This window comes from Choloepus didactylus, chromosome 2 (genome assembly GCF_015220235.1).
Source record: "Choloepus didactylus isolate mChoDid1 chromosome 2, mChoDid1.pri, whole genome shotgun sequence".
NCBI lineage: Eukaryota > Metazoa > Chordata > Mammalia > Pilosa > Megalonychidae > Choloepus > Choloepus didactylus.
Window position 1 is genome coordinate 241,282,943 of NC_051308.1, and position 12,002 is coordinate 241,294,944.

General features: G+C 36.6%; 1 protein-coding gene across 9 annotated transcripts in view; it reads right to left on the reverse strand.

Moving 5' to 3' along the window:
* RERE (arginine-glutamic acid dipeptide repeats) overlaps nt 1-12,002 on the reverse strand; it is a 771,648-nt gene that overhangs the window by 157,873 nt on the left and 601,773 nt on the right. For all 9 annotated transcript variants that reach the window (XM_037828609.1, XM_037828611.1, XM_037828612.1 and 6 more), the window contains one exon: nt 2,602-2,650. In XM_037828609.1, coding sequence (XP_037684537.1) covers nt 2,602-2,650 — 49 coding nt within the window. The remainder of the gene's footprint in view (nt 1-2,601; nt 2,651-12,002) is intronic.

Below are 12,002 nucleotides of genomic sequence, written 5' to 3' on the forward strand. Positions count from 1 at the left end.
CAAGATGAAGCATTAAAATCATGTCATACCAGGTAAAAGGAACCTATCAAAGACTACTGAATCAAATTAAAAGGATGCAGAAACCAGCAGGAAAAGGCTCTTACTGGCCAAAGGTGAGATAATTTAATCATCAATAAGAATAACCACAATGGATTAAAATATAACAAATGATTTAAAATCCATGAGTTTACAATACTTAAAAAGAAACAAAACAAAACAAAACCTCTTTGGTCATCACTGGGAGAAGTTGGGGAACCAACTCAAAATTTTGAAAACTGATAAATAAAATTTTGAAAACAGATAAATTATCTCACCTTTTCTATGTGATCTATACCTTCAGGGAACCTTCTTCAGCTAATAAAATGAAGAAGGAATGACAGAATCAGAAGATCACCATTCTGAAGTCCTTAATGACATAATGGATCTATGTAATGTTAATCAATGGCCACTAACCATAATTAAAAGAGCATATGACCCTCGTGGAGGGCGGACAGAGTAGGGATCCAAATCCACTAATTTTCAAAAAATGCGGAGGTCAAGAGAACAAGTTTAATGACACACAGGAATGCAATCAGCAAAATCCAGACTGAAAAACCCTATAGGACAAAGTACCCAGCTTCTTCCACACATACATTGGGGGTGGGTGGTGGGTGGGGAGGAGATAGAGAAGAAACCTATGGATTAAAAGAGATTTAAGAGACATATCAAACAACTGCAATGTATTAATTTTAGATACTGATTTGAAGTATAAAAGAATTAAGAGACTATCAAGGAAATGTGGACATAAGTGGACATTTAAATATTAAGAAATTGCTAATTTTTATTAGGTGTGTTATATTGTAGTTGCATTTTTAAAAGAGCTCTTATCTTTGGAATATTTACAATTAAATGATATATTTTTGATTTGTTTCAAAATAATGGGTACGTGCATGTGTGTGAGGGAGTATAAATGAAATGAGCTTGATATTTGTGAAAGCTGAATTATGAGGATATCGGGTTTATTGAACTGTTTATTCTCCTGCTTTTATAGGAAAATTTTCCCTAATAAAAAAAAAATTAAGAATTTTAAGAAGGTAAATGTTGCCAATTCATCAAAGAAAAAAAGACCTGTTCTTTTTGAAAATAAAGCATGTAGAACATTTTTAAAATATAATGTAAATACCTGATTTAAAATGAGAAGAATACAAAAATCAAGGCATAATGAAATCTGCTCTCTTTCCAAGAATTTAAGCATCTTTTACTTAAGAACCACTTTCTCTGTTATGATAAAGAAGAAAAATATGTAAAAAAGAAGTCTGGTACAAAGACCTCAAGACACTGGAAACACAGAGGGGTAAAAAATGGAAGGGATAATATGGTACAAGAGAAGATACAGAAAGGGAGATGTGATCACATGGCATCAGGTAAGTACAGGGCTCCTGGGCCCAAAGGCATAGGAAATGCAATTCCTTGCCTATCAAGGAAAAGGTGACTCCAAACAAGGCAGACATTCAGGGCAGCTTCTTTCTGCCTCTATCAGTTATAATCCTTGTTCTGAGATAAGACATGTTTTCTAGAAATTATATGCCTCTGATGGTTTCAGTGTTTTGATTTTAATATTCACTATTTAATTTCTTTCTCATTATAGGGTTAAAATGAGTTCTAAAAAAAAGTGAATGAAAATAAGGAAACTGACATATAATTAATGCTCTACATCTAGAGAGATGACTAAAACTGACATATCCTGATATGGAGTTGCCCGTATCTCTGCTGCCCGCATCTCACGTCTCTTATTAGGAGCAGGCCGTAGCGGCTGACCAACATCCACGCCAATTCAAGCTAAACCCATCTTCCTCAGGGTTTACAAAGGAGCACATGACCCATCCAATCCACGCCAATGAGAAGTGTGGTGATTTCTGGGGACCTTCCGGGACAGTTGTCCTTGCTCCTAAGGGGAAGAAAAGGAAGATCTCTTTCCTCCTCTGAACACTTGATGTATCTCATACACTGTAAAGATCCACTATTATTTCATGTGCCTTTAAAGAGGAGAAATAATGCCAATTAAGTCATAATTACACTACAGAATGTACAATGAAGTCTGACTTCAGAGATGATATCATATGAGGAGGAAAAGTGCATCTTAGCATCAGTAAAGTTTAGCTACTAGCCTAAGAATGAAGCCAACCCTTGGAGGACAACTGAGCCCCAAGGGAATCGCAGAGAGGACAGCAGAGCCCTGATCCAGCCTGACCTAGAGGTCCTGATCAATGAGACAATAAACAGCCATTCTGAGCCAGTTTTCTGTTCCTGCAAGTCCAAAGCATCCTAACTGATAGATCAAAAAATGTGATGACAAGCATGGGGCCGGAGTCTTTGCAGACTGAATAACACTGAGAGGGCACAGGCCATAGCACAACAGGCTTCCAACCAAAAAGTATCTCAACTCTTCTGAAGGAAAGCTGTTATTAACATTTTAAAATAAAAGTATATGGTGACCTGAAGAAAAAACCTTTATATTTACATAAAATTGCCTATAGCAAAGATGCTGCTCAACAAAATAAAGGGAAAACAGAGTAATAAAAAGTAAAAACCTATTAAAGAAGCTACTAAAATTTGTTTTACCTGATGGCTAGGACCAACACGAATTTCCCCCTGGGTACTGTTCAGCCTCCTGTCATGAAAAGAGCAGATTCAGTTAGCAAGATCCAGTTTTGACATATACATTCACACATTCTTCAAGGAGAATAATTCACTACAAATAAATGAGGGACAACTCAGGAAGACTTAAACTTCCCCACTATTCCAAATGGTGCCCCACTCATGTACCACCTTCTTCCCACATACACACACATCTTTAAAATGTTTTTCCTTTTGAAAACCTGATTTCTGCAGCTTCCTGTCTCAAGTACCTTCCTATGACAGCTCTTAGAGATGCACATTCCTATAGTAAGATCCCAATCAGATGTTTCTTCTATTCAAAACATTTCAGGGTACCCTGCCTTTTTTTGAACTTACGCTCTAATTAGGGGTGGAAAAAAAAAGAAACAGAAAACAAAAAAAACAATTGGTCAGATAATGAAAAGTGCTGAGGAATTAAGTAGATGGTAAATGATAAAATATTTTTACAGTCATTTATACAGGACTGTCAGAAAAGGCCTCATTAATAAAATGAAACTTGATTGAAAGGTAAAAGACATGATGGAAGGAGCCCAGCTGGTTTGGAGGTGAAAGTGTTCATCTCATTGTTGTCTGTGCCATTCTTATCGAATTTGTAATGTTCTCTCCCCTCCCTTGTTCCAAAATCCTAACCATTCAAGTTGGTTATAAAAGCTGATGTTTCCATGAAGCTTTTCTTGATCTCTTCCTCATTTTACTCCACATACCCCTCCAAAGAAGTGTGGTGTCTTCCTCTGCTTACCCCTTCATGAAGCATCTGCTGAATGCCTGTTCTGTCGCAGGCTTTTCAAAGGGCACTGACTGGGTAAATAGCGGTTGATAGAGAAATAATTCCTGCCCTCCCAGAGCTCACAATTCTGAGCTTATCACCCAATGTGATTAAAAGGGGAAATTTTAGGTTGTATATAGGTTAGTAGAATAAAAATTAAAAAACAAAACAAACACACAGGACTCTACAACACAAACTGTGAACCCTATCATAAACAATGGACTATAGTTAATAGTACAAATTATAAAAATTTTCTCATGAATTGTAAACAGTGTATCACTAATGAAAGATGTTAACAATAGGATGGTATATGGGAACTCTGTACTTTATGTATGATTTTTCTGTAAACCTAGAACTTCTCTAAAAAAAGGTAATGCAAACATACATACATACATACATAAATGAAGAAGATTACAATCCCTCTACCTAGGAAGGCAGCATCCACCCCTAAAACACCAAAAGAAGAGTCATTACATTCATAAGCATAACAATCTTAGGAAAAAGAGTACATAAATGCTAAGGGGAGTGGTCCAAACTAAGCAGGCTTCAAAAGGAAACACTCCCTGAAGTTGCTAACTTCTAAAGAGAATTCTGAAGGAGATGACAAGCACAACAACAGGAAAAAACAAAAAGGAGGACTTTTCAAGTGGGGATAAAACCATGCAGAAAGAGAGATGATGGGCGGAAAGGGAGGGACGGTGGTGGGAAAAAGCCTGCAGGAAGAGCAGATTTTAATATACATGTCATCCATGTTTCTTTGGTAGGGGAACGGCAGGTTGAAAATAAGAAGTTAGAAGATGGATTGTCCTAGAAAATTTATGTAGGAATTAAAGAAGCTGTTTCAGGAAGTATACAGAGGATTCATATAAATTGGCCAGAGATTTAAAAAAAAACTATGAGTGTTTCTTTAAGAAAAACAAGCAGTGTGACTACTTCCCTTCCAATTTATCCCTTTCTGTTCCCTAACCAGTCATGAATAAAACAAGTTGCCAAAAGCTCTCTGTTTCTAAATACTTTCCAAATGCTTTCTTGTCTACAAGTAAGTCGAGCGAAAAAGTACCATCTCAGAAAGCTTCAGTCACAGTTCTTCCAGTAACCTTGCCTAGAGAGCTCAACTTTCAGGTTCTTCTAGAGTTATTCCAGGGTTCCTTAAGCAGCCAGTTATGAGATCATTTACCTAACAATGCTACATATATAGCTAGCTCTTAACAATTCCAGAACCAATATTCTTGGTTCATCTTTATTTTAATAAACCAATTCTATCATCACATTTAGTTCAAAAACATAATGTGCCATAATAATAAAATACCCCCCACAAAACCTTGTTAAATAGAACTACTTATTCCATTTATTTCCCCCCCAAAAAGGAGGCTGTTATTATTAATACTGCTAATAATAATATAAGTGAGACAAAACAATATTTTGGGGTGTTTTAAGAACCTAAATTGGAAATTGTTTCTCTCTTTAAGTTTATATCAATGAAGGGTACTAAGGTAATATGGTAAGGAGGGTACAAAACCCAAAATATATGTGAAACAAGGAGCCTTCTTTAAAGTTTATTTAAAAATCACTTCTTTCAGTAAAAGTATGTTTCAATCATACTTTTAAATATCGAGGTTTCATAGCAAAGATTAGGGTCCAGGTGAGTAAACAATGGCATTAGCCTACCATATCCAGGAACTACCAAATAGAGAATAAATGGTAGAAATATTTTTTAGGTCCAAGATAAAAAGGGATAGATAGCAAACACCTCATTTCAGAGAGCTGGACACATCTGGTAGGGAAACTGTCAGAATATAAACTAAAGATGAAACAGAAGGAGGTTTCATATGAAATTGTCAGTGTCCAGCTCTATCTGGAGTCCCGGGAACAATCACAATCCTTCCCTTCTGACATCATCAAACTTGACATTAAATATCCCTCCTTGAATGTACCTTCTGCAGTTCATACTTCACTATTTCAAGACAACACACTGCTCTAATTTGGTCGCCCCCACCTCCCTCCATTCTGGGACTACAAGCTCCTAAGGTGCAGGTACTGCATTTCAATTCATCTTCTGTAAACTCCAGAATCTAACACATTATCTGCCTGACATAATCTTTGCATTTAGGGTCAATTAAGAGTTCCTTGGTTGCATGAGTATTTCCAGACAACCAAGAAGTAAAACTTGACAAAAATATCAGAAATTATGATTTAATACAATATCAACAATTGACAGGAAACAATAATCATGTGAAATAGCTATAATTTTCTTTTTACTTAATTCAGAAATTCTCAAACGTTTTGGTCCCAGGACCCCTTTACACTCTTTAAATTTCTGAGTATCCCAAGGAGCTTGTGTTTATGAGAAATTTAAAAATATTTTATCGATTTAAAATAAACTGAGCAATAAACTTATTACATGTTAACACATAGAATATATTTTTATGAATAATTATTTAAACAAAAAACAGTGAGAGTAGAGGCATTATTTCAAATTTCTGCTTATCTCTTTAATGTCTGATTTAATAGAAATGACAGCTAGATTTTCATATCTGCTTCTGCAGTCAATCCATTGCAATTTGTTGTTTTGGTTAAAGTATATGAGGTATATGAAGAAAATTCAGCCTCTCACAGATAGGTAATTGGAAAAAGGGAAAATACTTTAATACCCTTTTTGATAATTTTGATAAAAAATATTCTTTTTGATACTGCATCAACACTCAACAAGTGGAAGTTTCTTAAAGGTTGTTACCATGTAGAATCTAAAATCTTACTGATGGACTTTTTGTGCTCTGTTACATTAAAATCCATTGGTCTGTCTTGCCCTTTGAATGGCTCTTCTGCTGCCAGGCATGATTTTGTAACATCATGTATTGGTCATGTGGAAGATATCGGTTCAGCAAGTTATACAGATTTTCCAAATATCAACAAAGCTCAATATGTAATGTTTTTAAAATGTCACATTCATAAATGTCACCACCTATCTCATAAGAAAAGTCTTTGAGTGTAGGGAAGCTGTCAAGCTCAGACTGGTGGGTACAAGATTTTCAAAATTCTATTTTTTATATGAGGGCACAAATTAAAACACAGTGGCAGATACTCTCAGTTGTTTTCCAGGACTTATAGGCTTACTTCATTCATTTTTAAGAAAATGCCTGCTAAATTCCCAAGTCCAAATGATCACAGTTTGTTAGTTATCATTAAACAAACAAACAAAAAAAGTGTTCTATGAAAAAGCAGCTACTTCAACTTCTAACTCAAACCATTATACAACGGCCTCTCCTCAAGTAGTCACTGTCCTTTGGTCCATGGCAGAGGTCTTTTATGTCACTTTCCATTTTGTCACACAGAAGATTAAAAACACACAGAGTCAAAGGTTGAGATATGAAAAGTTTAATAATGGGATCTGCACAGACACACTTTGAGAACCACTGATTATGAAACATTCTTAACTTTAGGAAATACTGGAGCCTAAAATTCAAAAGGATCCTAGTTGAGATGATGCCACATTTACCCTTTAATTATTAACAACAATAGCTAACATTTGAACACTTACTCTCTTGTTCTCAAATGCTCTACAGTACTATTCATTTCTATGTATTAAATAATTTAATTCATGGTTTGATACTAATGAAAGCATTAGTAGTGATATTCACAGAAATTTAGCTCTCATTCTATCCTGTGTTCACAACAACATAGCTACTAAAGGTTCCTGTGGGATGTACAATGCTGCTTAATGAACACAGTGGATCCAGGCAAAGCCTGGGTGGCCGCTGATTAAGGACAGTATAAATCCCCAGCCCAGGCAGATGAAGGACACTGTTCTATGAAATGAGAAACCAAAGGTGGAAGACATATTCCAGGATAATACAGGACATATATGTTTACACACACCTTTATCTGGCCTCAGGGTTTTCATGTACATTACCTTAAATGCAGGTATCAAATACAACAAACTTAAGGAAAATAGTAATACTGGCAGTCACTAAGTGCTTTCTATGCCAGGCTTGTATACTTTTCATTATTCTTAAGACAACCCTATGAGGAGTTATCTCCTTTCTAAAGAGAACAATACCAATTGTAATACCAATAAAGCAACTAACATATACATTAAACATTTACTATGTACCAGGTATTGCCCACCAAGCAATATCCATATATCTTCTTATCTAATATTACAGATGAGGAAACGGAAGCTAAGAGAGTTATACAATTGTCCAAGATAACAGCTAACAAGTGGAGGAAACAGAATTCAAACTCAAGTTTAGCTGACTGTAAAGTCAGAGGTCCCAACCACATTCCCATATGGCATAGCCAGTAAGTGACTAAACCAAAACTACACAATTAATTACAAGCAGAACCAGCAAGAGAATCTGTTTCCTTCACTCTATTTCAGTTCTATGTCTATTTCAAGGACCAAAGCAAGAGAGAATCAAAAAAGTTTTTAAATGTTTGAAAATCATGTTGAAAAAGTAAACCATGAAGAAAATCTATAAAAGTTAAAGGCCAATTTATATAACATTCTCAAAACATAAAATCACAGAGATGGAGAACAGATTAGTGGTTGCCAAGGGTTAGAGATAGGAGGAGGGAAAGGGGACAGAGAGAGAAACTGTGACTCTAAAGGGGTAGCAAGAAGGGTCTCCTTGTAATGATAGAATAATTCCCTACCTTCATTACAATGGTGGTTACATGAAGCTACACGTGATAAAATGGCATTCAAGTGCACAAACACAAAGGCAATTTCTTGGATGTAACTACTGTAGGAAAATGAGTGCAGGGTACATGGGACATCTCTGTAGTACCTTGCAACTTCCTGTGAATCTGTAATTATTTATAAAAATGTTTTTAAAAAGTCAAAGGAAGGGGTTAGCTGAGTGATATACTACAAACAACTGAGGTTAAGAAAGAAATGAGATGAGAAAAGCTGACTAAGTGACAGATTTCCCCAGAATATACCATGGACAGCTGAACAAGTTAACTGAAGGAAAAAAACAGTCACAAAGAGTTAATGATGAGATTCAAAGAATTAACTCTAAGTCACACATCTCTTTTGTCCCTATGTTTACTAGGAATCTTTGGTGTGGGTTCACTACTCTGGATTCACCTTTATATTGTGAATCATACCACACAAAAAATTTGAGAATCATCACCATCCTCACCAGCAAAATTTCTCTGGGCAACTTATGTAAATATGTTTTTTAAAACAGCCGAGGCTCAGTCCCCATTATTCTATAAAACTTTGCTCTGGTATCTGAAAAATAGTCCCAGAAGCCAAAATACAACAATAGTAGTAAGTCATTGTGTTTATTCCTTGAGTATTAAAAAAAAAAGTTGTATACGAAATCTGATAGAAAAAACAACAAACTGATGTAACAAAGCAGCATCCATAGCAACTACAAGTTAATATTTCAGTTCTCTTCAGCTGCAGCTGCTTACATAAAATGACAAGATGTTCCCTTTGAAAAGTAACCTGTTACCATGGAAACAGTTTATTCTAAGAAGTAAACAGGGACTGGACAAAAAAGAGCAGGAAGCCTGCAACTGAATATCAAAAAGGGAGAAGCGTCTATGCAAAGGAGATGAGAAGGCCACCAACCAGATACAGGGAGGGCTCCTTGGGAAGAGCATGCTTGCTGGAAACTTCCCCACTACAAAGCCACTTCTTTACCCCAAGAGAAGGGAAGGTGCCAGGAAGGTCACAGTACACCTAATGTTCACTCAGGACACTTAAATATCACTGGATGATCATGTTGTTTGCTTAAGAAAAGGACAAGGACATGGGGCAAAGGGGAGAAGACAGGATCAGACAGTCCTGCTATGAAACAGCTAAGGACAAGAACCAGAAGGAAAGGAGACCTTTTACAGGGAGCCAGCATGACTTCCGATCATAACCTAGTCTAAACAACACACACCTGACTCCTACCCCAAGCTAGCAGATGTGAACCTAATAGCAGAGTAGCTTGTGGACTGACAACTCGTATGTCAGACACCTCTGCTTGGTGGCTAGTGTCATGTGTGGGTGAGATCACTGTGCAATTTTCCCTTTCCCATCCCTCATATTTTACTGTTTGGACAGTAGATGATTCTTATCTTTTCCACAGGGTGTTAGGTTGAGCAGGAAGGCTAACATGACCTCAACAGAAAGAAGAAAGAAATTCTGCCTACCAGGTTTGCATACAGGAGACCACAGACAGAAGTGCTGGGTCCAGAACCAAATACACCAAAATTTTTAGAAACTCAAAATGCAGTTCATCAGAATCACTTTTTTTAGAAGGCTTGGTGGGCCAAAAATGAGGCTGTTAAGAAAGAAGACTAGGACAACGTGCTGGGTTTCTCAAATTCCTCCAGCACTCTTCAGTAAGCCTGACATTTCTTCAAAGCCTGGCATAGTATCTTTAGAATCATGCAAATTTTACATTCTGTACCATAATATATTCCCATTCATTTTAATATACAAAAAAATTGCCTAAATATGAGTAAAATCACTGTGGTTTGTGCTTCCAATTAGGATGTCCCGGGACTTAGGCACCCCACCCATGAGAAAGGAGGAGCTGTTATTCATACTTGAATCTAGATGCGCACGTGCAGGAAAAAGAATACAGACTTCAGTGTGAAATGAACCTGGATTAAAATCACAGTAACAATGTTTTATCAGCTGTATGTGTGATTCTGGGGAAGTGAATTAATTTCTCTGAGCCTCAGTTTCCTCATCTTTAAAATAAAGTTTTCTAGATGCAGGAGTGCTACAGGAATAAAAAGATGACGGCAGGAAAGAATAAGGCAGAGTGCCTGTTGCAGAGTAGTTGTTACTATTATTGGCTCTAAGTACTGGGCAGTAAGTGCTACCAGGAGCTAATCCCTGCCTTATATATTCTCATAACACCACCTACCTCTCCTTCACCCTTTTTCACAGTCATGATTTCATATTTATTTCAAGCAATTATTTCCTTCAATGGATGTCTTGCCTCTAGAGTGAAAGCACCATGTGATATACCATATGCCAAGTGGGTATAGCAAACTAAGTCTGTTTTTAGCTCACCACTATATCCCACAGCCCACTGGCACTAAATATATTTTAAATTAATACATGACTCCAATATTCTAACTCAACTATTATTGAGCAATAGATAGCAACTAAGGGCTTGCTGCAAAATCAGACAGTTAAGCCACCTGTGACAGAAGAACATAGTTCAAGTAAAATTAATCTGAAAAGAGGCTTGATAAACTGCCAGCAGGAACAAAATTCAGCATTCATTCAGCACAACCAAAAGACAAAGAATCAGTCAACAACTGAAAGAGTTAATGTTCCAACTTTGTACACAAACATAGAGGTCAATCCAAGACATTGTCCAAAATCTGGAATCACAAAATTATAAATTCTCTCTGATGGGAAGTTCTTAAGAAGCCATTTAATCCAATTTTCAAGCTGAACAGGAGAATCGAAGGCCTGCAGAGATCAAGGGGCTCTTTCAAGGAGTCACAGCTAGTTAATTCCAGAGGAACAGTCCAGGCCACAGACGTAGCTCTCCTTCATAGGCTCTCCTAAATACAACTTCAATCAAGAACTAAAAATTTAGGTATTGGCTGAGGAATATTAAGAATTTGCATGGCTGATAGTAAGATGCAATAAATATGGCTTCCACACACAATATGTAAGTAATGTCAGAAAAAAAATGGTAAAAACTTTAAAACAACAGGAGGGAAAGACCTAGTTTCAAAGCACTACAATAACCTTGTTCCACTGTCTAAATGTCTGATTTATCTTATCTCTCCTCCAATACGCAGTAACATACAATATATATTTGGCGCTAACATATAATTCCATTCCACAACAAGCTTCTCATGGGCTTTGCTGTTATTGCCTGCTGCCAAAATGGAAATAGCTTTAAGGATCACAGTCTAACACAAAGGCAGATACACATATATGAAACTTTAGAAAACAAACTTTTTTAAAATCCCACCATGAATGAAAAAAAATTATAAAGCAGCAATCTTTGAAGATTAAGCTGAACTTCTGAACAAACTGTGACTGGCTTTCTGAACTCTGAAATCGAATTATGTGATGTAAAGGAATGGCGCATCCCCAGAAAAAATGGGCTTTGTACCAAGGAAGCACAACTATACTGCACCTCTAAAAGTCTCTTTGTTCCCTCTATTCACACTGGAAAGTCTTGGGAAATGCTATAAAACTACAACCATGGCCTGACTCCTCTTCTCTGCAGTAGTGTGAATATGGGAGGGGAGGAGGAGGAGAAGGCAGACAGGCATAAACATGCGTGTGCACACACTCACACACCCACACACACCAGCCCAAACCTGCAAAACTCCAGTGGAGAAAGCAGTAAGAAAAAATGTCTAATGCTGAACATACCGTCTGATGTTACAAGATATGGAAGTAGAGCTTCTTAAAAAAAGCTTTAAAAAAGGAATAAAAAGCATTTCAAGAAGTGTAAAGAAAAATATAAACACCCAAGAGCACAAAAAGAAAGACCAGTAAATGATGGTTAGACATGCTGGCCACTAATTTAATTACCACAATCCCTAACATTGCCCTTTAACAGATATACTATAAAAACTACTCATGTTATTCAGG